The following is a 24,830-nucleotide window of genomic DNA, read 5'->3' as shown; positions in this document are numbered from 1 at the left end:
TAAAAATTAGAGTTTTATCTGTCAATAGATATACCCTGCAAGCATAATTTTCTTTGAAATACTAGACCATACTACTGACAAGCGACATAACCATAATACATAATAAAAGAGATAAAATGCCTATACACAAAATTTTAACTAATATACCACTAAAATTTGGAGACGAAAACTTTTGTCGCAAAAACTATGTTGATACATTAGGGACAAATTAGAATTTGTAGTTAATCATTCCAAACTTTAGCTACAGAATTTTATATTTAATTGTGCCTTTAATTTTTGTCACTAATAGTTAGAACAATTAGTAACAATTGTATTATTTATCTCTACTCAACCTACAGTTTAGTCACAACGAACCAGAAGACAAAATTACAAAATTACAACTAACATACCAAAACGACCCAAGCCCATGAATGGTTCTGCTTCGTCTTGTCTTACAAGCTTGTTGTTGGTCCTGTATTTCCACAAACAAAAGAAAATTAGCTAAAGTTCAATATAGCGATTTATATATTATAGAAACAGGTATTTAAAACATTATCCTACTTTGATATCTTTAAAGTAATGCTACAGGGAAGCAAAATATAGCATAAGTAGTGAGATGCTACAACTCTCCCAACTCCCAAGGATGTTTTTCTAGGCTCACCATACAAGCATCAGGTGCAAACCAATCCTCACAAGCATATATTTTGACCTCAAACATGTTGTAAGATGTACTAGATCCTCAAATATTAAAACAAGCTATGTGAACAATAAGAGTTTCCTGCACGGATGGAGATATTACTCCCACAGAAGCTAGGATCTAAAGCATAAAAACTACTAGCAAAACACAATCCAAGAAGCAGTAGACTAATTGTTTATGCCTTCCTCCATTCCTGTTGTCTTACTCAGATTATATTAAGTGGAAAAGGTATACCACACATTTACATTATTACATATAGACACGATTTCACTTTAGAATTGTAATACTTTTCTTTTAAAGGATAGTACACTCTGTCACCTATGATGACCATCTTTGTCAGAATGGGAAATTAAAATTAGTAGCATCTAAAAAGGACCTTCAGAAACAAGTGAATTTTGGCACATCACTCTTCATTGTCTACTTATTTTCAGAAAACAGAATTTCAAAAGTTGGCGCACATAAACTTTTCATGTGCCCTTAACCGTGCACATTTTTCCGGAAACAATGAATTCCAGAATCGCCGTAAGCTACATGCAGATGCTTACCACAGTGATTGACCATTCAGTTTACTGACAGAATTCATTGATCATACAATAAAATGAAGATCATGTTTATCAAAGGCTCAACTCAAGAAAACAAATAAAAGAATGCAATTCAGCAATTCAAAATTCATGGCTATAGATTAGCATACTGCTCCGTGTAACACTTTTCCTCTCCCAATTTTCATTTCCTTATAAATTGGTCAAATCTTAACAGAACACTTTAAAACCAACCGGCACTACCCAAAACGCACTTCTACGCATCTCCTAATTTCACCTGGTTACCTAGACTTCATTGGCGAATGAAATCGTCTTTCAGACAATATATCGAACTGGTTATGTGCATAACTTTAACCAAGTTTTTTGTGAAAACGGGATAATAGAGTTACCCTCCCAAAAAGTGGGAATTATAGTTCAACAATCACATATTCATCACCATCAAACAGAAGCACCAGATTCTCACGATTTGTTATCTAAATTCCACACAAAGAAACCACAAGTATAGAAATGATGAAAACAAAATTCTGCCAGCAAAGAGAAAGCGAGGGAGAGGGAGATAAAGAGAAGAGAAGAGGAGCATACCTGGTGGTCGTGAAAGGTGTAGGGGAGTCGGGGAACTGGGAGTTACAGTGAAATAAATAGGAGGTGAATGGTCTAACACTTACCTGGACGCAAAATAAGGCAAACCATCTGAACCACAAAACACTTTGGGACTTCTTTGTGCCTGCACTCCATGTAACTGGCAGAGAGCTTTGCACTGTTTTAGGCAAGAAAACTTTTGCACTATTTTAACCAAGAAAAGTTTTGCACTATTTTAACCAACTTCAACCCCTTAAACCTGTCCAATTAATTCCAAATAACATGAAACTTGGTATATTAGTAAAAAATAATATAATAAACTATTCTAAAAAAGAAAATTTCAAAAAACGACTAAGAATTTTGAAATCGATAGGTTGCCTCCCACCAAGTGTCACATTTAACATCGTGGCACGACGTGATTCAACTTTATCACATTTCTCGCCACTTTGAGCATAAGAAATCGCTCCCCAAATTCATTTCAAATCTAAAAAGACATATTAACCTATAGACCTCATAATCAAACCCAAAAAGGCATATTAACTATAAGAAATATCAACATATTTTAACAACACAAAAATATCATCATAAAGTACGATCATCAGCCTTACAAACTAAATTTAAACCCAATATTCACTCCAGCCATTCTAACATCCATTCTAACCACACAATCACATTTTCATATATTTAATCCAAATTCAACGAACTTTAATAGTTGTCACTAGGATTACTACCACCGGATGATCTTCTTGTGTCCATGGGTGATATAGGTTCACCATCTACATCACTTGGCTGCAAAAAGAAAAGAAGCAATAAGATCTTTGAATAAAAACCTGATTTTTACCAACTCCTAAGCTTTATTCTCTAGTCAAAATATTTAAACCCAACTCCTACGTTTCAGGAACAATATAAGTTATATTCAGAAATCATCCTCCTAATTCACTGAGAAGAAGCAACATACAGGATCATGTCACCACCACTGGCTGAGGACACATAAGGGATGTTATACCTGGAAAATTTTAGCCAACTCTATTACCTTATGAAAATAGTTAATGCCACAACTGAGGATACTTGCATGAAACTAAAATGCTAAAGGGAAGAAACTGAGAAATGACACTAAATTGAAGGTAAGATACAACTCCATTGCACTTTTAATGCGGCAAAAGTCAGAGTAGAGGGCTGGAGCAGAGAGGTAATCTAATCTTTTACAAGCAAATAAGCAGAATGGAAAAACACAACAATACAAAATCTGGCACCTGAGAGATTCCAAATAGCTAAAATCATAAGTTCAATGAGAAATTGAGAATCAAAATGATATATACGAAGGAGTGCATTCACACAAGATTCTGGTGATTACATTCACATAACAGTGTCAATTATAAGGCACAACACTATCCAGATATATAAAGTAGGAAAATAAGGTAGTTAAAGAAAATGAACATTTTGTGTACATAACTTATTGTGAAAGTCTGCAAATAAATTATGATTTTTTTTTCAAATAACTTATTATGAAAGACTGCAAGTAACTAGCTCTTTTCCAACCAAAAGAAAATGAAAAGAACATATTGTGCACAAAAAATCGATAGAGGGCGATATAGATTGATAGATGGCACTGATCTTATAAATTAATTTGCTGGTAAGAATTTTCAAAAGAAAGACACTCTTACCTTCATAGTTCAAGTCATTTATTATATGATTCATTTACGAAACGATAAAAAGAGACGTTACAAAGGAAATTCAAAATAGTAACTTTGGGAATATAGAGTTATTTACTCCGAAGTAGCAAATAGTATATTTAAACGATAACACATAGTCAAGAGTGACATCTTGGTGATGCACCTTCAAATTCTCCAAGTTAGAAATTAGGGACCCTCCTAACAACATAGCAACCAGAAGCTCATTATATCGGCCAAAAATTTCTTTCACTACTCTGGTTCTTCTTCTGCTCGATATGTTTTTTTCTTTTTTTGGGATAAAAAAGGTGCAGTCATAGCGGATAAATCCATATAAGGTCGCTACTTTTACAGTTTTCAAACATAAGAATATATACAAAATGCAATCAGACAAAATCTGCAAATAACTTATGAAAGTCATCCCCCTGAAATCCGCTAAACAAGATATAAAACTCAGAAGAACTATTAACAGGTAACTGACCTTACTATTATGAGATTACATCACAAGCCAATGTCGTCGCCATCACCTGTGCTATCAGCTTCATCGTCATTAGTACTATTATTACCTTCATTCTCCTCATTATCACTTATGTACTCTACCATAGTGTCATCCTCTTGGTCAGAATCTTCTTCGATATAATCAACTTCAACTTCTGGTTCAGTTTGAGCCCCCAATTCAATTACATTTGTATCCAGGGTAATGGGTTCAACATCATCTCTATGTAGTTTACTCAACATATCCACCGTATCATTGACAATCGAATTACTTTCAAGTGACATGTCTTGATACACATCATTATTTGTAATATGCGACTCATCACTTTCTGTCTCTGAATTTTCCTTCTCCGGGACATCATATAAGTGTCTATCTTGAAATTTGAGCACAATTCGCCAATTTTCCCCCAATTTTGGGTCATCAATGTAAAATACTTGTTTTGCTTGAGTAGCTAGTACGAAAGAATCATGTTCATACCAAAATCTTTTAACACATATGCTCGTAAAATGTTTATCTTTTTGCATCCCTGTTTTCTTGCGAAGATCAAACCACTTGCATTTAAATAGAAAAACTTGATTCTCATCAACATACTCTAACTCAATGATGTCAGTTATAATACCATAAAAATCAATCAACTCATTTTCATGATAGCCTGCAACAACTATACCACAATTCTGACTTTTACGTAATTCATCGCGTCGTTGAATAAGATACCTAACACCATTTATAACACAGCCAGTATGTTTTCTTCCACGCACATCAGATTCCATTGCCAAAGGATATAATTTCTTGATAGACATTGACTTGTCCTTATTATATAATTTCAAAATCTATGATTAAAAAAATATAGCGTTCAATTAGTAAAGAAGAAAAAGATTAAAATTTAAACACAACAACATGATTATTATCTTAAAATCACTTACTTTCCTTTTAAACCATAAAGGAAATTGTTCTCTGTGTTTCTCTTCTATATTCCCAACATCTTGTTTCACCAACTCTTCTTTATGCTCTCTGCATGTAAAAAAAAATTATTTAGAAATAGTATTAAAAAATAAAAATATCAATATATAAATAGAAAAATTACTCACTGAAGAAAAGATTCTGCTTCTTCGCAATTATTCAACACATACCACCGAGCCATATCAAGATCTTTCCTTGGTATGGCATCATAATCTCCATCTCCAAATGGTCTAGCACTCTTTGAAAATATGTCTAGAACATGTTCATCTTTCTTGGTAGATCCATCATCATTTCGATCTTCACGATTAAATCTAGTTTCGATGCCGGTAAGATACATAGAGCAAAATGTCAAACATTCATCAATAATATAGCCTTCTGCAATAGAACCTTCTGGTCGTGCCTTGTTTCGCACATAACCCTTAAGCTTGCACAAGAACCTCTCAATTTTGTACATCCAACGATATTGTACTGGTCCCCCATACATAGCCTCTCGTGGTAAATGCACAGCCAAATGTACCATAACATCGAAAAAAGCAGGTGGAAAGATCATCTCAAGCTTACATAATATAACAATTATATCCCTTTCAAGTTGTTCTAAGTCATCTCGTCTCAATGTCTTACAACATAATCGTTGGAAGAAATCGCCTAACTCAATCAATCATGAAGAGACATTTTTATTTTCAAATCCACGAATAGCAATAGGTAGCACTCGTTGTAACAGGACATGATAGTCATGACTTTTGAGTCTACTTATTTTACCATCATCCTCACTTACACACCCTGAGATATTTGAAGCATAACCATCAGGAAATTTAACATCTTTTACAAATGCCCAAAACTTTTTTTTCTCTTTTTTTTGACATATTATAACAAGCAGCTGGCATTGTACAACTAGAACCATCATGTTGCAACCATAGTTCTTTTCTTATGTTCATATCCTTAAGATCTTGTCTTGCTTTATATGTGTCCTTAGTTTTCCCATCAATATTTAATAAAGTCCCCAGAATACTCTCACAAATGTTCTTTTCTATGTGCATGACATCTAAATTATGCCGCAACTTCAAGCTCTTCCAATATGGTAACTCAAATAAAATACTTCTCCTCACCCAATTCAACTCTTCAGGAACACGTTTATTTTTCTTATTATTTGAGTGTTTTCCTGGTTTATAAGTACTGAGTAAATCCAATTATTGCAAGACATCATCTCCTGAGAGCTCTTTTGGTTTTATTCTTTTTTCTATCTTCCCATCAAATTTCTTGCTTCTTCTCCATGGGTGGCTAGCTTCAAGATACCGACGGTGACCCATGTAACAAATTTTACTTCTTACCCTCTGTGAAGGTGCATCCTTATTGCAAGTAGGACATGCCATGTATCCCTTAGTGCTCCATCCAGATAAATTACCTAATTCATAAAAAAAGATAATATATGTTCAGTAGCAGAAGAAGAGTTCTTCTCCTTGAGAAAATACAATTAATGATTGCGCAACTTTTCTCTCTCTCTCTGTTCTTCATGTTCTTACTAATAAAGTTGGTCTCCAAAATGAAAACGGAAAAAAGACTTACAGGGAGGCAAGTTTCCTCTTTAAGTATGCTCTATAAATATATTATTGATCTAACCAATTATGTAATATGAGTTGCATATTCAACTCGCCTATTTGACGTGAAATTTAGATTTACATGTGAAAATCCGTTAAAATTCCAACAAATATTAGATCTGAACTCCTATTTCTAAAAGTACCACAAGTTTACTGCTAAGAATCTTACAGGTCAAACCTATAAATTTTAGATCCTAAATCCGCATTTGGTCTTCTCATAGTGATCATGTTAATTAGAGACAGAAAAACTTCAACAGAGTTATATTATTTTTTATTTCTGCCAGTGCATCTACCTAGAATGAACTATTAAATAAATAAACCAGCTGTCAAATTGTGTGTTGCTATCGCAAATAGTGCTAAGTTTACACATCACTAACTGATATAAATAAACAGTTTCTAATATACACAGTGTAATATTTGTTGCACATGTCTATGCATCACATAAGTCGGTAATTATACACTACTAATTCTTTTTTATTTTTCATTAACCTACCATCCGAAATACATCTTCATGAACAATGGAAATTACACTCGTAAAACAACGCTTCATGATAAAATAAGTAAAAGCTAATTAATATGATAGAAATAATTGCAACGACAATAGTTGCGTAAGGATATAAAAAATATATAACTCTTCATCAACAACGTTTAAAGGTCACAGGAGAACCTCGTTATTATGCAATTTATTATCTTACGAATCTTCTTGGAATGAGTTAGCTTATTGCTCATTCTCTATGAAGTGAACAGATTGCCATAGAATTAACAAAAATTGCACTTACGAAGTTTGACTCCTTTGGAGAATGCACTGATCACTAGAGCTGAATTCCTCAGCCAGCAGAATTACTCTATTAAGAAAATGTACAACAGACTGAGAGGTACCTATCCAAAGATTCAGTGGAAGAAGCTCATTTGCAATAACCAAGGAAGTCCTAAATGGCTGTTCATTCTAAATTTAGCTCTGCAAAGGAAATTGTACACCAAAGATAGATTGATAAAATGGGGTAGGAACTACAGTCCTACATGTCCATTGTGTGACGGAGCAGATGAAAACATTCAGAACTTATTCTTCCTCTGTCCAATATCAGCACTCATATAACAAAAGATACTACATTGGCAAGGCATCTCAAAACCAGTACAAGGGTTGTTGGAAGAACTGAATTGGGCCAAGAGCAATGCAACAGGAAACAATTCAAAAGCTGAAATCTACAGAATGTCATTAGCTGGCTGCGTCTATTACCTATGGCAGGAGAGGAATCAAAGACTATTTCAAAACACAAAGAGGACAGAAGACACATTGGTGAGGCCAGATCATCCAAGATATCCATTGTAGAGGGACACCAACATCTCGACTAGTAAAACAGCGTGAGAGGTTTAATTTTTATCCTTAGGCTGTTTTAGCTTTGTAGTGCCTATGTAAAGATGATTGAAGTAATAGAACTGGGGCTTTCTGTCCTGTTTCTAGGGGGTCCTGTGTTCGAACTCTGTACCTATTTCCCTGGTAATGCAATATGTCAGTTACCAAAAAAAAAAAAAAAAAAAAAAACTAAAACTTTGACTCCTTCAACTGTTCTTACAATATGATATCAGTAGTCTAATAATAAATAGTATAGATTATTAAAAATCTGTGAAAGTAAGAAATTTCAGAACCTACCATAAGCTGGAAAGTCATTTATGGTCCATAAAACAGCGGCATGCATCTTAAAGCACTCCCCAGTTGACGCATCAAGTGTCTCTACACCATCACTCCATAACTCTTTCAAATCATCAATCAAAGAACGCAAATAAACATCAATATCCTTTCCAGGTGCTTGAGGACCAGGAATAAGCAATGACATCATCATGAATGGGTCCTTAAAACATTTCCAAGGAGGAAGATTATAAGGAACGAGAATGACAGGCCACATACTATACGATGTGCTCATGTTACCGAATGGATTAAAACCATCAGTTGCAAGGCCGAGTCTTATATTACGAGGTTCTTGTGCAAACCACTTATGATTCTTGTCAAACTCTTTCCACGCTTCAGAATCAGCGGGATGCCGTAACACATTCTCTTCATCAAGATGTTTTTCTTTATGCCACCTCATGTCCACACTTGTTTTTTTAGACATAAATAACCTTTGAAGTCTCGGCTTTAACGGAAAATAGCGCAATACTTTATGAGGAATCTTTTTATTCCTTCCATTATCAATTTTCCACCTCGAAGTACCACAATGTGGACACTCTTGTTTATCTTTATGTTCAGCCCAGTACAACACACAATCATTTTTGCAAGCATGGATCGAAATGTATCCTAATCCCAAACCTTGCAGCATGTTTTTAGCATCATAATATGAGTTAGGAAGTGTCTCACCATTAGGAAACGCCTCCTTTAGTAACTCCAGCAACATATCAAACGATTTATTACTCCATTGATTGTACACTTTCAAGTGTAGCAACTTCACAAGAAACGAAAGCTTCGAGAATTTCTTACATCCTGGCTATAGTTCGCGTTCAGCTTCTTCCAGTAATTTGTCAAACTTTTTAGCTTCCTTCTCACTCATATTACCACATATATTACTACCAGTTGTGGTCTTCTCTGAAAAATTGGCAAACGGTCTTCCACTGGCTTCTTCTAACATAGTGTGAATTCCATCATCATTGTCATGTTCTTCATTTTCATCTTCATTGTAAATCGCATCATTGTTATCTCTCCTTTGTAATTGTTCCCCATGGTGTATCCATTGCACGTAAGTTCCCATAATTCCTTGGATCAATAGGTGGTCATGCATTATTTCTTGCGTTTGAAAAATTACATTTAAACAGTCTTGGCATGGGCATCGAACTTTAGATTTTCGATCAAAGTGAGACCGAACAAGTCGCATAAAAGATTGGACACCCTCAACATATTTTTTGGAGAACTTTTGTTCATGCATCCAGCCTTTATCCATGATCAACTGCACAAACATATCAATTACCCAATAAATATTATAGAAGAAGCACATTCAATGTTCTTTCGGATAAAATAACTACCAAAATAAATATTTCATAAATGCTGGAATACTAGCGAAAAGTAGCTACTAGGGATTCCAATGGATTGAAAAATGCTGCTCACCCATTCTTCTATACAGTATTCATTGATGAAAAGTTAAGAGCTTGTCTAAGCTAATTTTAAACGTAGAAATAGAAAAAAAAATCCATATTTGTCATGGTTTTCTACTTCTTAACTATATTTTTAATGAAATTGGCAGTCCAAGTCCTAATTTTTTTTCTTCCTTTAGATGCATTGATTGAACCCAAAGGTGAATCTGTGTTTCCATTAAACTATGGCCCATGTATGGGTAATTTTGTTTGTATTTTGTTACATATCCGTTCGTCCTTTAGATGTATTATTTCATCCAAAAGGCAAAACGCCTTTAAACTACTGCTATGAGTCGCCTGGAATCAGTGGATAAACTCCATCCAGTAATTATTGCAAGAACAAAAAGGCAAGCTGCGGCCATATTTTTTGGGTTTCAACTTTGGCTTGTGCTTCAGGTGTGAATAAGAGTTTTATTTATAACTTTCTTATTTATTAACTTCCTCCGAATCGCAACCAAATTAATGAAATAAGTACCAACAAATCCACATATAAAAATCAAGCCCCAATACATTCTTATTCATAAATCAAAACTTATGATGCTAAGAATCAAATAGAGAGGAAAAGGACAGCGAAAGTATGAGGAGAAAACTAGATTTAAGTACAAGAGAAGACTTACCAGAGAGGACGAAGGGCAAAGAGATGCAGTGTGGAGCGATGGCTGCAGCTATTTTTCTTTTGAAAGGAGAAAGAGAAGAAGCTGCAGACTTGCGGCACAATTCCTTAAACGGTGACACACTCCTAATGAGGAAGTTAGTACTTAATAGAATTGTATAGATTCATTTTAATATGAGGTAAAATTCTACTCCCCGTCTCAAAATATTTGTGGTCCTTACTAAAAATACTTATCTTAAAATATTTATCATTTTATTTAACCAAGTTAAATTAAGTAGATTTTTTAAAATAGTCAAAATGCTAACCTAATAAATGCTTTCTTAATGAGCATATAAATGAAAAATGCGACAAATATTTTGAGACGGAAGGAATAATTGATTTACAAGTGTTAAATAATAGGACTTCATACTGTAATAATTATAATCCGAGTTTAACCAAAGAAATAATAATAATAATAATAATAATAATAATAATAATAATAATAATAATAATAATAATAATACGAAATTTTAGCTACATAATTCAAATAAGGAAAGGTTTAATAATCAAATTTTAATGAATTCTTGAGTTTTCAATATTAGGAAAATATTAAATAACTATTTTGTCTATTATAGAGTCTTTTAATGAAGTACAAAAAGTTCAAATCAACATTTCTAAGGTCCTTTATGCTTTTAATATAACTAGTTTCTATAAACGTGCAGTTGCACGTTATTGTCAATCGATCTCAATCTTAGTTAAAAAACAATATATATATATATATATAAGATATTATTTGAAATTAAAAACATTACAACTTTCTTTTCGGGTGTGCTCGATATGGAGGAAAATGTGATCTTGAAAAATAAGTGAATTTCAAACTTATTTTCTCATGTTCGTTTTGGATAGTGGAAAATAAGTGAATTTCTTACTTATTTTCTCATATTTGTTTGGTTGGTAGAAAATATTTTTCGAAAAATACCCACCCAAGCCCCGCCAACCCCACCCCAACCATACCACACAAACCCCCCACCCCAACCACCCCCTCCCCCTCCCTCAATTTTTTTTCTTTTTGAAGTTTTAAATTTTTTTTCTTGATTTTCTACACCACCACATCTCCCCCCCCCCCCCATACAGTGGACCCATACCACACCAACCCCCACACTCACCTCTCTATCCATTTTTTTTTGAAGTTTTTAATTTTCTTTTCTTGGTTTTCTATACCACAACCCCCCACTCCCACCCCCCGCGGGACACCCCCAAAAAAATTCTTAAAAAAAGTTTTAAAAAGTTACTTTTTATTTTGGATTTTTACACCACCCCCTCCAAAATCTTAATTTTTAACCACAAAAACTTTCAATTTTTATAATTTTTTAATAAAGATAAAATTAAATAGGAAGTAGAAAATTTAGAAGGGGGTAGGGGGTGGGGGGTTGTTGTAGAGAATCAAAAAAGAAAACTTCTCAAAACTTTAGAAAAAAAAATTGGAGGGGGTGGTGGGGTATCGGGAAGGGGGCGGTCGTGGGGATGGGTGGGGTGAAAAAATAAAAAGGGAAACTTTTAAAAAAAAATTAACAAAAAAAGGAAAAAAATGTTTTTTTTTTGGGGGGGGGGGGGGGGGGGAGGGGGGATGTGTTTGTGTAGAAAACCTAGAAGAAATTTAAAAAAAAAAAAAAAAGTGGGGAGGGGGGTAGGGTGCGGGGGTGGTGCATGAGTTGCGGGAGTGGTTTGGGTTTGGTGGTTGGGGGGGGAGGGTGCATGGGTTGCAGGAGTAGTTGGAGTTTGGTAGTTAGGGGTGGGGGTAGGCGTGGGTGGTGCAAAAAACCAAAAAAAAAAAAAACTTTTCTTTCAAAACAAAATTATAATTTTTTTTTTTTAGGACGAGGGGTTATGGTGTTGGTGTGTCGGGTGGGGGTGGTGGCATGCACTTGTGGACTTGTTTTCCCTACTTTTATTAGGGAAGTTATTTTCCCCATTTTTAAGGAACTTGTTTTCCTAAAGAAAATATTTTTCAGATTTTTTGACTAAAAGAACATGAGAAAATTGGAAAACATTTTCCGAAAAATATTTTCCTCCATACCGAACACATCCTTCAAAAAAAATGGAGGGGGACGTAGGGGAAATTGTGGGGTAGGGGTGGTGGGGAGTGCTAGGTGGGGTTGTAGGAGTGATTGGGGTGTGTTGGTGGTGGTAGGGTGGTTGGTGAAATGTCACTTGTGAACTTATTTTTCGTACTTCGATTAGGAAAGTCATTTTCCCCTTTTATAAGAAACTTGTTTTCCTTAAAAAAAATGATTTCCAAAAATTTTGATCAAACGAACATGGAAAAATTGAAAAATGTTTTCGTCCATACAGAGCACACATGAAAATATTTTCCACGAAAAATGTTTGCCTGGAAAATCTGTTCTTGAAAAATAAGTGAATTTCTACTTATTTTCTCATGTTCGGTTGGATAACGGAAAATAAGTGAATTTCTCACTGATTTTCTCATGTTCGGTTAGTTCGTAGAAAATATTTTTCGGAAAATACCTACCCAAGCCCCAGCCCCACCCCTATCACCCACACCCACCCTTCACCACCCAACCATCACCCTTGAACGCACTCCATCTTCACCCACCCCTACCCCATACCACCACCCATCCCAACCCCACCTCACCCACACCACTGCTACCCCCAACCACCCCACTCACCCCCTCCCAATTCTATTTCATATATTTTATTTTACTTTAAAAAAAATCATTAAAAATAAAAAAATTTCCCTTACCCACAACCACCCACCCCGTACCAATTTTACACACAAAGTTTTCATGTTTTATAAAAGTAAAACAACTGGGGTTTTGAGGGGGGGGGGGGGAGATGGTGTAAAAAAAAGTCTATTTGAAAACAAAAAAATGTGAAGAGGTGGTGGGGTGTTGGGGGTGGTGGAGGGGTAGTGGGTGGGGGTGGTGTGCATGGAGTGGTTGGGGTTCGGTCGAGTGTGGTGGTTGGTGGAATGTCACTTGTGGACTTGCTTTCCCTAGTTTCATTAGGAAAGTCATTTTTCTCATTTTTAAAGAACTTATTTTCTAAAGAAAATATTTCCAATGAACATGAGAAAATTGAAAAACCATACCGAACACACCCTAAATGGTGTACATCCTTTAAGTTTTTACATATGAAAAGATATATTAGAACTAAAATAATCCAATATTAGGAGTTATTAGTTAACGGAAGCGCATTTATATCTTGGTGATTGGTGGTGCGAAATGTAATTAACATTTTAAATTTAAGAATTCAATAATTAATGAAATTCAATCAATCACTTTATTATAATTTTAATTTTTTCAATGGTGTAGCAGTACGTAGAACAAAACATCAAAGAGCAAACTCGGGCTTGGCTTGGCTCAACTTGAGCTCGGTGATACTTTGACAAAGCTTAGTTGAGCTCGGCTCGGTATTGAAAGACGGAAATATTGATGAACATCTCTCCCCTTTTAAAATATAATGAAATAATTAATGTTAATAATATACAAAAACTTAAATACATTTATAATAGCTAAAATGCTCAGTCATATTATTAATGCCAAGAGCCTTTTTCTTTTTTGGTCTCTTTATTTATTTGTATTTATACTTATTTAGTGGCTTCAAACTTGTAAACCTTTCCAAATTCTTCATCAATATTCATTGATCTTCTAGATAATATTTTTATATATAATATATGATATGAAAGTATTTGTCTCCCTGTATATCTCCTTTTTCATATATATTTTTTTAGTTAAATACCATTAAGCAAGCTTAGTAGATAATTTATTAATCAAATAATAAAAAGAAGTCCCACTATCTTCAAGCAACACATAACATTAAAAAGGGGAAAGGAGATCAGATCATAACAATAAAACCCTAAAATGTAGAATCGTATATCTGCTGGGTTTGAGCACTTCTCCACTTCCTAAGTTTTTGGGTTAATCAGAGGCACCACTTCCTTCAAACTCGTTGTCCTTCTAATTCCCACCAAAGAGAATTACAGAAAGCTGAAACATGGAAAAAGAAACCGTTTTTTGGCGCTTACATTTTTTCACAATTTTGGCTCCAAAGGAATTTCAGGATAACCACCGTATATATGAGAAAATAAACGAAGAAGTTACATTGGAAAGTGAAGCAGAATTTCTGCACCTGAGCAAGAAGACCAGGTATGTATCATTCCTCCTTTATCTTTAAACAAGATTAAATTGATAGTTATTTGTGACAATGATATCTTGAATGATTTGTTCATTGATTATTTGTTGAACATCCATTCATCTTGATTTATATTTGTCTCATATAATCAATCTAGAAGCTCGAGAAAATAAATTACTATAAGTTTTTGAAACAGAAAGACTCTACTTTACTGTGTAGACTACAGTTTCGTGCCGTGTGTATATTTACCGTTGGTGTGTGGCACATAACGAGTGAAGTATGACATTATTCAAGGCATCTATTGAAATAATTTCTCCTCTGTTTTGTTCATATTGGCGTTTTCCCCTCGGGTTTCGAGGGAAGGATTGATTGTGAAAACATGGTATTAAAGCATGTGTTTGTGTCAAATGATTAGAATTCGGATGGGTAATGACAAATTGAATCCGGATGAATCGAACCGATATCTTTTGAGATGAATATTTTGTAGGTTAATTAAATATTTTGTTGAAACCAATGGGTATTTCTTCACAAGGCTCGATATTTATCAGACCACAGCCTCTTGTTAACACTGTAGCCTATATAAGTTTATGAAAAAGTTTCTGTGCTTTCACATTTGGAAATTTCCTGCATAAATATATCTTTGGTATGTTATACTGATTCTTTAGTACGCTAGTGATGCTTGAAAAATTCAATTAGTAATAGAACAAGAAGACATTGAACTCTTCTTAATAAATGACGTGCGTGAGACTTTCCAGCTTCATAATTTATGTTCTTTCTGGATTTTCCTTTAGTTATCAGTGATTTGATGCTTTTATATAACTACTGATTTGTTAATCCAGTTTACATCTTATGAACATACTAAAATTAGATATTGTGTTTTGTAGAATTTTGCAAATCAATGGCGCCCGGAGGACGTATCTTCAAACAAACTACACTTACAGGGGAAACTATTCAAGCTACTCAATCCCCGGATGAATCAAATAACCTTACTCCTGCTGTTAGTACAGGTAATACGTTTTATTATATTAGTTAGAATTAAATTATTTAGTTATTGGCCAAATTGGAATAAAAACATTAACCTTTGAAACTTTCATTTATGTTAAACTAGTAAAGAAAGAGATAGACATTAGCTCAGTATTTGAGGATGGTGAGAGTGATATTGGGCAAACGAAGTACTAGGATAAATGAAGTTGATTCAGTTCACTCTAGCGAAAATCATTCAACCACGAATGATTGGAATGATAAGCAAGTTTGTTTTTTTTTTTTTTTTGGGTCAAATGTGTAAATTTTGTTCAACCAAATTGAGCATAATTACACTACTGGTCCTTTGTGACTCTAGGAACCAGTTCAAGGCAAGATTAAAATGAAAACTAAGCTGTATTACAAGGATTCCTATCTATAACTATACAATGCTTTTAAGGATGTGCTTGCACAGTATTCAATACTCCTGTCCATTTGTACTGTTTTTGTCCAGCGACAGGCAGTTGCTGTGCAACGTCCTTCAAGATGGTCATGCTATTCCTCCTTTTTTGTTGGAACCTCCGACTATTTTTTTTTTGGTAACTAACTTTCCATTAATCACCAAGTAGTAATTACAAAGCCATTCTTTCTTTTACTAGCTACTAGATATCATGAGATGAAGATATAATAAAGATATTTTTGTTTTAGGAGGAACATTTATAGATATTCAGAAGAAATTTGTGTAGCATGGGAGTGCGGGAGATGAGTGTTAAATAGGAAGATTTCTTTCTTTTACTAGATGTCATGAGACGAACATATAATAAAGATATTTTTGTTCTATTGAGCTAGGAGGAACATTTGTAGATATTCAGAAGAAAAATGTGTAGCATGGGAGTGCGGGAGATGAGTGTTAAATAGGAAGATACAAAATTGTATCTATACTATTGTGGCTGTATTGGCCATTTTCTTTTCTTGTTGAAGGTATGGGGCTAGGTTTGTATTTTTAAAGGGATGAGAAATTGACAAGATTATAAAGGATAGTTTACACCAAATCCACGTGCCGCCCCTTGAACTAGTTCAAATTAATGGTCTATAGGACACTTCGCTACCCGAATTAGGAGGTTAGGATGAAAACGATAAATGTTGCTGTGCTAATTACTGTTTGCTAGTAAAGGTTTGGATGCATCATCTGAACCTTGTCCTATTTTTTGTACATATTGAGGAAAATAGACAATCTTTAGGAGGTGCAAGTATGGAACATGCAATATCAATGTATGATCGTTTCAAATGTATAACAGCCCGACAAGGTTCAAATGAATCATCTTAAATACAAAACATGCAATATCACATTATCAGATTGCTTGAAATTGTGAATTTCTTCCTTCAGACTTTGTCTGAGTTTTTTTTTAACTCCTTGTTCCTTTGGAGTTGGATTGTCCTCATCTATGTAAGCAATTCACATGTTTTGCTTCTTTTTGTTGCTCTTTTACTGTTCCTTTACAATTTCAGTTGTGGCATAGTTGGGGAAACCTATGAGGAATACCTTGAGACCAAAAAATTGCCTTTGTCTACAAAACAGCTAGAAATTGAACTAAACCATCCATGACTATTTCTTTTGATAAGCAAAAATTATTGTATTAAGTGCCAAGTTGGAACTAACCTGTTACAACTAAACCATCCATGCCTTGTGTATTTTCTGCACAAAGAAGAGAATTTCAGTATTAAGCTTGTCATCACCTCTTTTATTGTTTGTCTTTTCACTCGGTCTTTATTAGTGAGGCTTAAAAAGTGAGTGAGGTTTAATTTTTTTTTAGATAGAATCGTTTATCTTAAATTGTAAATGGAACGAAAAAACAAGGTAGTAAATGGATTAGCATTCGTTGATGACACATCACCAAGAAAGGTTGCAGGAAGTAGATCAGGCAAAAATATATACTTTTCCAGCAACTGATAAATCTATAAAATATGAACAGCAGTCCTCTATCATCCTGAAAAACTTCTCGAACCCCAAAAGATATGGCTTTCCGAGACTCTATCCAACCTCTGTAGGCAATGGTCAACTTCATGCAACATGCCTAACCTCACAATCAAGGCAAACAAAACTGCTACCATCCTCCTCATTCATTTCAATGCTTCCTTGTTGTTCTAAGGATGTACTCATGCTTGAGAAGGTTTGCTCTCAAAAGCATTGATCTAACGTCCCGATCGAATTTCTTGCCTGTCTGCAGCACCCTCTGGAAGGTTGCATTTCTCTGATCCGCATGCTGTGCATATAGAATTTTGTTGTGCGAGTCGATTCGAGCCTGTATTTGGTTGTCAGTGATCAAAGCTTCAAGTTCCTTCTCCAATCCTGCAACACTCGTCTTGAAAGCATTGGCCATCATATTCAAATCAACCGAGACAAATGTGTGGGTATACTGTATCAAAGCTTTGTTACGGATTTGATCATACAGCGTCTCGACGTGGTCATGCAAATGAATGTCAAGTAATAGATTTGCTTTAAGATTCCCTAGATACTCCAGACAAGAAGGTAGTGACTTGTGTAGAAATCATGAATGAGCTCCCTTATCTCAGGTACCAGCTCTAAGAAATTTCTGAAGTTAATATTATCAATAACTTTGCTCTTCAGTTCTGCTCGGTCAAAACTTGCAAGCGTACAGAGTCCACCATAAGTAGCAACATCTTGGGGTGCAATGACTTCAGTGTAGTTGTTACCTAGTTCGGGACCAACTTCCAGGAACTTACGAGCAGCAAGCTTGTACTTCTTTGCCTCCAAGTGAGCCAACCCAGCAGCACAACGAAGTTTTGCAACTGTAACAACCTCTAGAGCATCTTGGATCTGCTCCGCCTTGCTAACATAGCTTGTAACGTGTGTGAACTGGCCCATCTCGATGCTGACCAGAATTGCGTTCAGACACATATAAGTTATGTGCTTCGCAGTCGTGCAATAATCACGTGTACGAACATAATTCTTAAATGCCTCTCCAAGCTGTCCATGTGCATAGTAGAAATCTCCAAAATCATTGTATCCCATCCTAATGCTCTCTTTGATCAGATTTGTCCTATAAGCGTTGAGTTCGTTCTCAAGCTTCTCTTTCCTCATCTCAGCCCTACGATCCACAGCATCAGCACAAGCAGGATCCGGCCCATAATTTGGCCCCAAACGTCCATCAATCTTCTGCACAACCTCACGAAACAACTGATTATTCTCCCCTTTCTTAATCGCATCATACGCCATTCTCAAAGCTTCCAATTGCATTGCACCATTACCACATTGATCAGCTATAAATAGAAGCCTCATGATTTTAGTCCGGCCACTGTATAAGGCTGCGTAAGCCTCAATATCAAGCTGTTCACTGCTGATAATCGGACGGTGACGCTTTGAGTTCTCATCGCCGTTGGCGTAGATCTCGCCATCGGTTATTTCCTCATCGTATTCCATTGGAGATTGATTAATTTCTAGAATGTTCGATCGTAGCTAGGGTTTTTTTGTTCTCTCTCGTTGTTCTTACTACATCGAGAAGCGATAGTGAGTGAGGTTTAAAAACTTGAAGTAACATCTGCCTGTAGAGTTACCATTCTCAGTTAACATATCCCTTGTTAAGTAGCTTTTTGAAGTTTCTTTTGGTTGTTTCTCCTTGTATTTTTGTATGTGCAAATCATTTATGGTTAGGTGCAGGGCATTTTTCATAGCAAAAAAATGATGGAAGCTTTCCCGTTTCCTAATTCCTTTATACCTTGCCATATATATTCATCAAGAGTTCAGTTTCCAAGATGCCAATGAAGTTGTTGCCTTTGGCATCAAGTGAAACTGGACATAATCTTGATGTACTGTGCACTCATTTTCCTTGATACTTTGGCAATAGATAAAGATAATGTACTTTTCTTTCTCCAAGTATTAGATGCACACTGTTAAGCGGGTAAAACGTTTTGTGTCTATATCCATGCCCTTTTTTACCAAACAATCAGCAGTTAATAGCTTCCCCTGTACATGAATCCACATGGTGAAGAGATAAACAGTTGCAGCATATAACAACCCCAGTATATTATTCTTTGGCGACCTGTTATCAATTAGGAGTGGTAATTTAGAAACGAGGTTCGTTTACCTTCGATTATTTTGACAGGACAGTGAAATTCTTTTTGATACACAATGGAGCTTCTTTATAAGTGGAATATAGAAAATTTTAGAGCTAACATACTTAGAATTGGGGTTGTAATAGTGAAAGTACTAAATCTATAATAATTATTTAGTGTACTCTTTCTTCTGTGTTCTTTAATTTTTTTCACCTCTCTTTCTTGCATTTCCGAATTTCTCAAATAATTCTTATGTTGATCTTGACTGTTATTTCAGTAATTAAATCATCAACCGATATGTTTTGCGGATTTAAGTATTAAAGTTATCTGATGTTATTTCAACATTTTAAAAAGAAGTGCTTAATGATATCACCCTTTATCTTACATATTTTCTTAAAATGCAAGCCATTGGATATTTTGTCTGAGCAGTTGCGATTGATTTTGCTCTGTCAATATGCTATATAAGCTACATACGTGAGTCTAAGAAGTTGAAAATGTTGGCATACATTACATGTAATAGTTTCTTCATGATAACTAGTGCTAGTTACACTTGGTTTATTCTTGACTGGCTCTCCTTTGCTCATCATGGTATAAAAACCAGATATGTAAAGGTACCTACTTCGTCAATATGCACAATTTAAACCTTTTCCTTAATGGATAGTTGTTATGATCTACGCCTTTGGAATCCAACGGCATTTTATGTAATCTGTGAAATTTATAATCACTGGGTATGATCTCAATGATCAAAGGAGATGCTATTAGCGGATTAGCTGTCCTATATTCTTGTTGTTTTGTCGATGAATTTCTTGACTTGGTTATCTGTTAAAATAAATGAAGCAAAATTTTAAGTTGTTGCTTTCTTCATCCTGTGCGATACTCATATGTGGTATTTTTAACTGACGTTTTTCCTTCAGATGATTCCCCTAGGATCAGGAATGGTCGTGGCAAGACTAGAGGGAAAGGTCTTGAAAGAATGAGGAAGACTATGGGAAGCAAGATGAAAATTGAGATCCCAGTTGGTAAAGGGAGGCCAACTAAGCCAACTCAATCGGCAAAATTATCCAATGAACTAGGGATAATTGCCAGAAATTTTCTTTCGCTTCCAAACAAGTGGAAGGAACTCACAAGAGAGGACAAAGATGCAGCACCAATTAGATGCCACGTAAGGATTCTATACTCTTGTAATTTTATTACATGGTAGTGATTATAGTGAGTTCTCTTCTTTCGGGTATTGCTGTTACTCATTTATCTATTTATTTGATGAACTCATCGGCGATATCTATCTCCATCGAAATCTAGTAGTAAGTTCACTTATGTAACTGGAACAATTTTGGCCAAGAAATGGCCATAAACTGCTTCTATACAGTGCAGTTTTTGCCTTGACTGCACTGCTGATATGGAACTGTGCATGCATAGCTTCTGTGTGTGACAAACTGCTGCATACATAGCCTTCCTTGTGGAAAAAAATCAGTTGCATATTGATTTCTGCTCCTCTCCATAGCTGCTTGCCTTGCATTATCCTCCAAATGATGACCCAAGTTTGATCCTTTATTGCACCATTTCTTGTTGTCTTTCCAAACTTAGCATAACCTTGCAAATGTTTTTTCCCTGATGTTGTTGCTGCAAATCCTCCTAGGCCTTGTGAAATTCTCCTGAGTAACATTTCTGATGGTATTTGCATATCTGATCTTTCAAGTCTTTAGCCATATTGCATAAGTATACAGCAGCTCTGGTGATTCCTTGCTTTTTCTGCTTAATAATAGCACCACTTGACCATCCTTAGCTGTATCAAAACCACTAAAACCAATACTTTTCCTAAATTTGGCAATCTCTCAGCAGGTTAAGCACATAGTACTAACACCACACACTCAGAAAGAGCCAATAAATAGATTAAGTATGGCCTTCTATTACTGTGCCTGGCGTATCACTGTAGTTACTGTAGTTGTTGTAGCAGCACCAAGTTACATAGTATTGCCATTCAAGAAAACCATTACCCTTTCCATAAATTGGCGATCCCTTAGTAGGTTGAGCACCTAGTGCTAATACCACACATTGAGAGAAAGCCAATAAATGGATAAAGTATGGCTTAATAGTCACTTTCAACCACTTTGCAGATTTTAGAGTCCTGCAGAACAAAAACCAGCAAAAGTGCAAGAGTTTCTGCACACTGCATATTTTTTATGAATCTGCAAAGTAATATGAACAAAAATACCACATAAAGCTGCACCACATATACATATATTACTAAAATCTCATTAGTGCAATTTGTAGTAGTAATCATAGTGCTTAGTAAACCCCTATCATTTTCAGCGCAGTTTGGATCAAGGACAATATAATAATAACCAGTTATGAACAAGTATGATGTATGTAGTATTAGATCTGGTTTGAAACAAGATTGTACTAAATCCTTTCCTAGATAAGTAGGATCAGTGATACGAACATGCTTCAAATTTCCAGTTTGTCTATATACTTGAGTTTGAAGTTAACTAGTATATTAGCCGATGTTATGATTAGTTATTGTTTTAATATAAAAGGGATTTTGATTGTTTGTGTGTTTCCTCATAACATATCTGTTTTTTAGGAGAAGTTTGAAATTGATTTGGACGAGCATTACGTGAAAGATAGTGTTGAGGATATTCTGAAAAATAGAAGCCGACAATGGCGTTACAAGTTAAAACAGTTATTTGAAAGTGCACGTTCCGAGGTAGAAGCTCGTAAAATTGAAGTGCCAGAGTTGACCCGAGAAAATTGGAATAAGCTTTGTGACATGTGGGCTGATCCAGCGCATAAGGTAATTTATATTCATGTTATTCTCCTTGTTGTTTAAGTTACATATATTTATATTTTCTTTGTAGAAACGATGCGAGATAAACAGGGCCAATCGAGCTAAGCTTAAAATTAATCATTTTATGGGGTCAAAAGCGTTTGTGCCTGCTCGTGCTGAACTTGTAAGTTATATTTTTTGTTCTTCTTACTAACAATATTTTAGTTCTACATCATATTAATATTTTATTTTATAGGCTGAAAATGGAGTAGAGCCTGACAGAATCGAGTTCTACAAGAGTACTCATTACTTTACTGAAAAAGGATGGTCATCTCTAGAGGCTGAGACTAACTATGTAAGAAAATTATTATTTTAGTACCATAGCCATTGCATTTGTCCGGGTAAATATTCTTCAGAAGTTGTGTTTTCTTTCTTTTTGACTTAGAAATTGAGATTAGCCTTGAGTAATTCATAATAAGCTTTTTCTTGTGATTGGACTTTAAAATAATGAAAATTCCACTTTACAACATAAACAGCTACTCAAATCAATTCCCGAGCGAGTTTGGTGAATTCCATTTTACCAGGGAATATTTATTTTGTTATAGTTTCCCAGAAAACTGATTTCCAATCTAGATGTTATTGTGTTCGTTGGTAGAATTTGTGTCTTGTGTTGCTATTTGGTAGCGTGTTTTCGCTGCAATATAGTTGTATTTACTGCTAGATTTATAATTAATTTAAATAATATTAATATTCTTATGCAGAACAATATGAAAGATTTGAAAGATATATATACTTCGGGAGAGCCGGGAGAGCCTTGCATGACTATTGATCAAATTATGGATACTACGCTTGGTACAAAATCGGGGTACATTAAAGGTCTCGGTTATGGTCCAAAACCTGATACTACAAGAGCCACACAAAGAAGAACGGCAGAATTAGAAGATTCCCTTAGAAAGACGAAAGAGGAAGCTGCTAGTGCCCAACATGATTTACAGAAACGATTAAATGCAGCTGAAATTGTGGTAGAGACCCAGCAGTCCAAGATAGAAACCCAGCAGTCCCAGATAGAAACCCAGCAGTCCCAGATACAAGCATTAAATTCTCAATTGGTTACTCTAGCAGCACGCCAAGAAGAAATGTTTAAAAAAATGCAACATTTTGTTAGCTCATCGCCATCAAGGTTAGAAATAACACAACTTTACATGACAAGTTCTATTATAGTTCTTTTGTTATATATATCAATTAGAGTCCTACGTGTCCGATCCCATGTGTTAATTCTAGCAGCCATCTAACAACCATTTTATCAGCATGAGTTTTTTTTCATTCTGTTTCTCTATTTCATTAAGAGAGATGTTTTCTATTTGACTGTGCTTTTGGTTTGTGATGCTTAGTGGTTTCTTGTTCAAGATAGTTCTCATTTCTTGTCATTTGTGGTACTATTGTTGGCTGCCAGTTTTTTTCTTTTTAATTTTTTGGGTTGTTGGCCGCGACTTAGTATGCAGTCCTGGCAGTTTGAGTAACACTTCAATTTATAAACAAATGCTCTTATCTCTAACTGGCTCATGCATGGTTGGTCACTGTATATTCCTGGCGTCATTCAAATATACATCAGCGATTTCTATATCAATTTTGGTATAATGGACTTCTCTTTTCTGGTTTTTATATTGGCATCTCAGTCTGCTTACAAAGCATTCTAGATATCATCTTATTTATAGTATTGCAGCATGATATTGTTCCAAATTGATAAAACCCTTTTGATGATGAACTCTATTTAGCTTTGGATTTGGGATTTGAATTCTTCAACTGCTGCACTTTAAAGCTAATCTTAATTTTCTTTTGTCTCTTTCCGCAGGTATTAAATGTGGGAATTGAATCAAGACTGATTGCAAGCTGAGTGTCACCACATTATTAGTATTTTGGAAAAAACTTGCACTATCTATCTTATTTTAGGAGTAATATTTCGTATATTTCAGTTGGATTGGTACTTTGGAAGAAACTGCATTGTCTGTCTTAGTTTAGGAGTAATATTTAGTATATTGCAGTTGGATTTTCTTGTTATTAGACAATTTTACTTTTGTTTAGGAGTTTGTAATGAGATGTGATCTCAGTACAATTTTAGTTGTTCTTAATTGTATGATCATGGGTGAATTGTATTATTATTTGGTATGTTTTATTATTTTATTTTCAATTTATGCAATTCTATTTTAAAAATTAATATCTACAAAATAATTAAACGTCATCGAATGTCTATAATTAGTGACAAATATTTTGTTATTAAAGGATTAATTTTTGGCGACGACTAAACTAAATTTTTCTAGACAAATATATTTTCGTCATGAAACAAATTAGTTCGTCATAAGTTGACTACATTTAGCGACAAAAATATATTTGTCCTAGTATCCTCCTCCTTATTGGATACGAATTAATGCTTTATGTTATGACAATTGTAATTGTCACTAATCATGACAATTTACAGTGACAATTTATTTTGTCAGCAAACGCAATACTATTAGTGACGAGATGATAGATTTAACTACAAAATTGTAAACTTTGTTTATAACAGCAAATCTGTCACTAATCTCTATACATTTAGGGACGAAACATTCTTTGTATATAAAAGGTAGTCTTTAGTGACGAAATTACATTATTTTAG

General features: G+C 34.8%; 2 protein-coding genes and 1 pseudogene across 7 annotated transcripts; 1 reads left to right on the top strand and 2 right to left on the bottom strand.

Annotated features, from left to right (window-relative positions):
- Positions 1-104: 104 nt before the first annotated feature.
- On the bottom strand, positions 105-10,390 carry LOC132609387 (uncharacterized). Of its 6 annotated transcripts, XR_009570825.1 has the most exons (8): positions 10,253-10,390; positions 8,167-9,451; positions 5,049-6,322; positions 4,884-4,971; positions 3,946-4,790; positions 2,753-2,800; positions 2,526-2,583; positions 105-2,053 (listed from the first exon to the last, which is right to left on the bottom strand). XR_009570825.1 is itself a non-coding variant. In XM_060323361.1 (7 exons), exons 4-6 carry the CDS (start codon positions 5,468-5,470, stop codon positions 3,966-3,968), a joined length of 1,335 nt encoding a protein of 444 aa, XP_060179344.1. In that variant the 5' UTR covers positions 5,471-6,322; positions 7,753-8,010; positions 8,167-9,451; positions 10,253-10,390; the 3' UTR covers positions 2,353-2,583; positions 3,946-3,965. The 6 variants fall into 6 exon arrangements, 3 of the variants coding, with proteins under 3 accessions (XP_060179345.1, XP_060179344.1, XP_060179343.1); XR_009570824.1 differs by lacking the exon at positions 2,753-2,800; XR_009570823.1 differs by lacking the exon at positions 105-2,053 and having other exon boundaries at positions 2,353-2,583.
- A 3,730-nt stretch (positions 10,391-14,120) lies between these two features.
- On the top strand, positions 14,121-24,311 carry LOC132609386 (uncharacterized). Its single transcript, XM_060323359.1, has 8 exons — positions 14,121-14,393; positions 15,264-15,386; positions 20,328-20,575; positions 21,995-22,204; positions 22,269-22,361; positions 22,434-22,532; positions 22,939-23,357; positions 24,030-24,311. The coding sequence occupies exons 2-8, from the start codon at positions 15,278-15,280 to the stop codon at positions 24,034-24,036; spliced, it is 1,185 nt and encodes a 394-aa protein (XP_060179342.1). The 5' UTR covers positions 14,121-14,393; positions 15,264-15,277; the 3' UTR covers positions 24,037-24,311.
- On the bottom strand, positions 17,154-18,796 carry LOC132609385 (COP9 signalosome complex subunit 1-like; annotated as a pseudogene).
- Positions 24,312-24,830: the final 519 nt, after the last annotated feature.

This window comes from Lycium barbarum, chromosome 9 (genome assembly GCF_019175385.1).
Source record: "Lycium barbarum isolate Lr01 chromosome 9, ASM1917538v2, whole genome shotgun sequence".
Classification (NCBI taxonomy): Eukaryota; Viridiplantae; Streptophyta; class Magnoliopsida; order Solanales; family Solanaceae; genus Lycium; species Lycium barbarum.
This window is presented reverse-complemented; position numbering and strand designations above follow the sequence as displayed.

Coding starts and splice junctions, on each gene's coding strand:
- LOC132609387 (XM_060323362.1), bottom strand. CDS start 5,470: ATGATCTTTCCACCTGCTTTTTTCGATGTTATGGTACATTTGGCTGTG. Junction 4,972..5,048: donor GAAGCAGAATCTTTTCTTCA/GTGAGTAATTTT, acceptor TTTTACATGCAG/AGAGCATAAAGAAGAGTTGG. Junction 4,791..4,883: donor CTTTATGGTTTAAAAGGAAA/GTAAGTGATTTT, acceptor TTTTAATCATAG/ATTTTGAAATTATATAATAA.
- LOC132609386 (XM_060323359.1), top strand. CDS start 15,278: ATGGCGCCCGGAGGACGTATCTTCAAACAAACTACACTTACAGGGGAA. Junction 20,576..21,994: donor CAGCACCAATTAGATGCCAC/GTAAGGATTCTA, acceptor TCTGTTTTTTAG/GAGAAGTTTGAAATTGATTT. Junction 22,205..22,268: donor GGGCTGATCCAGCGCATAAG/GTAATTTATATT, acceptor TTTTCTTTGTAG/AAACGATGCGAGATAAACAG.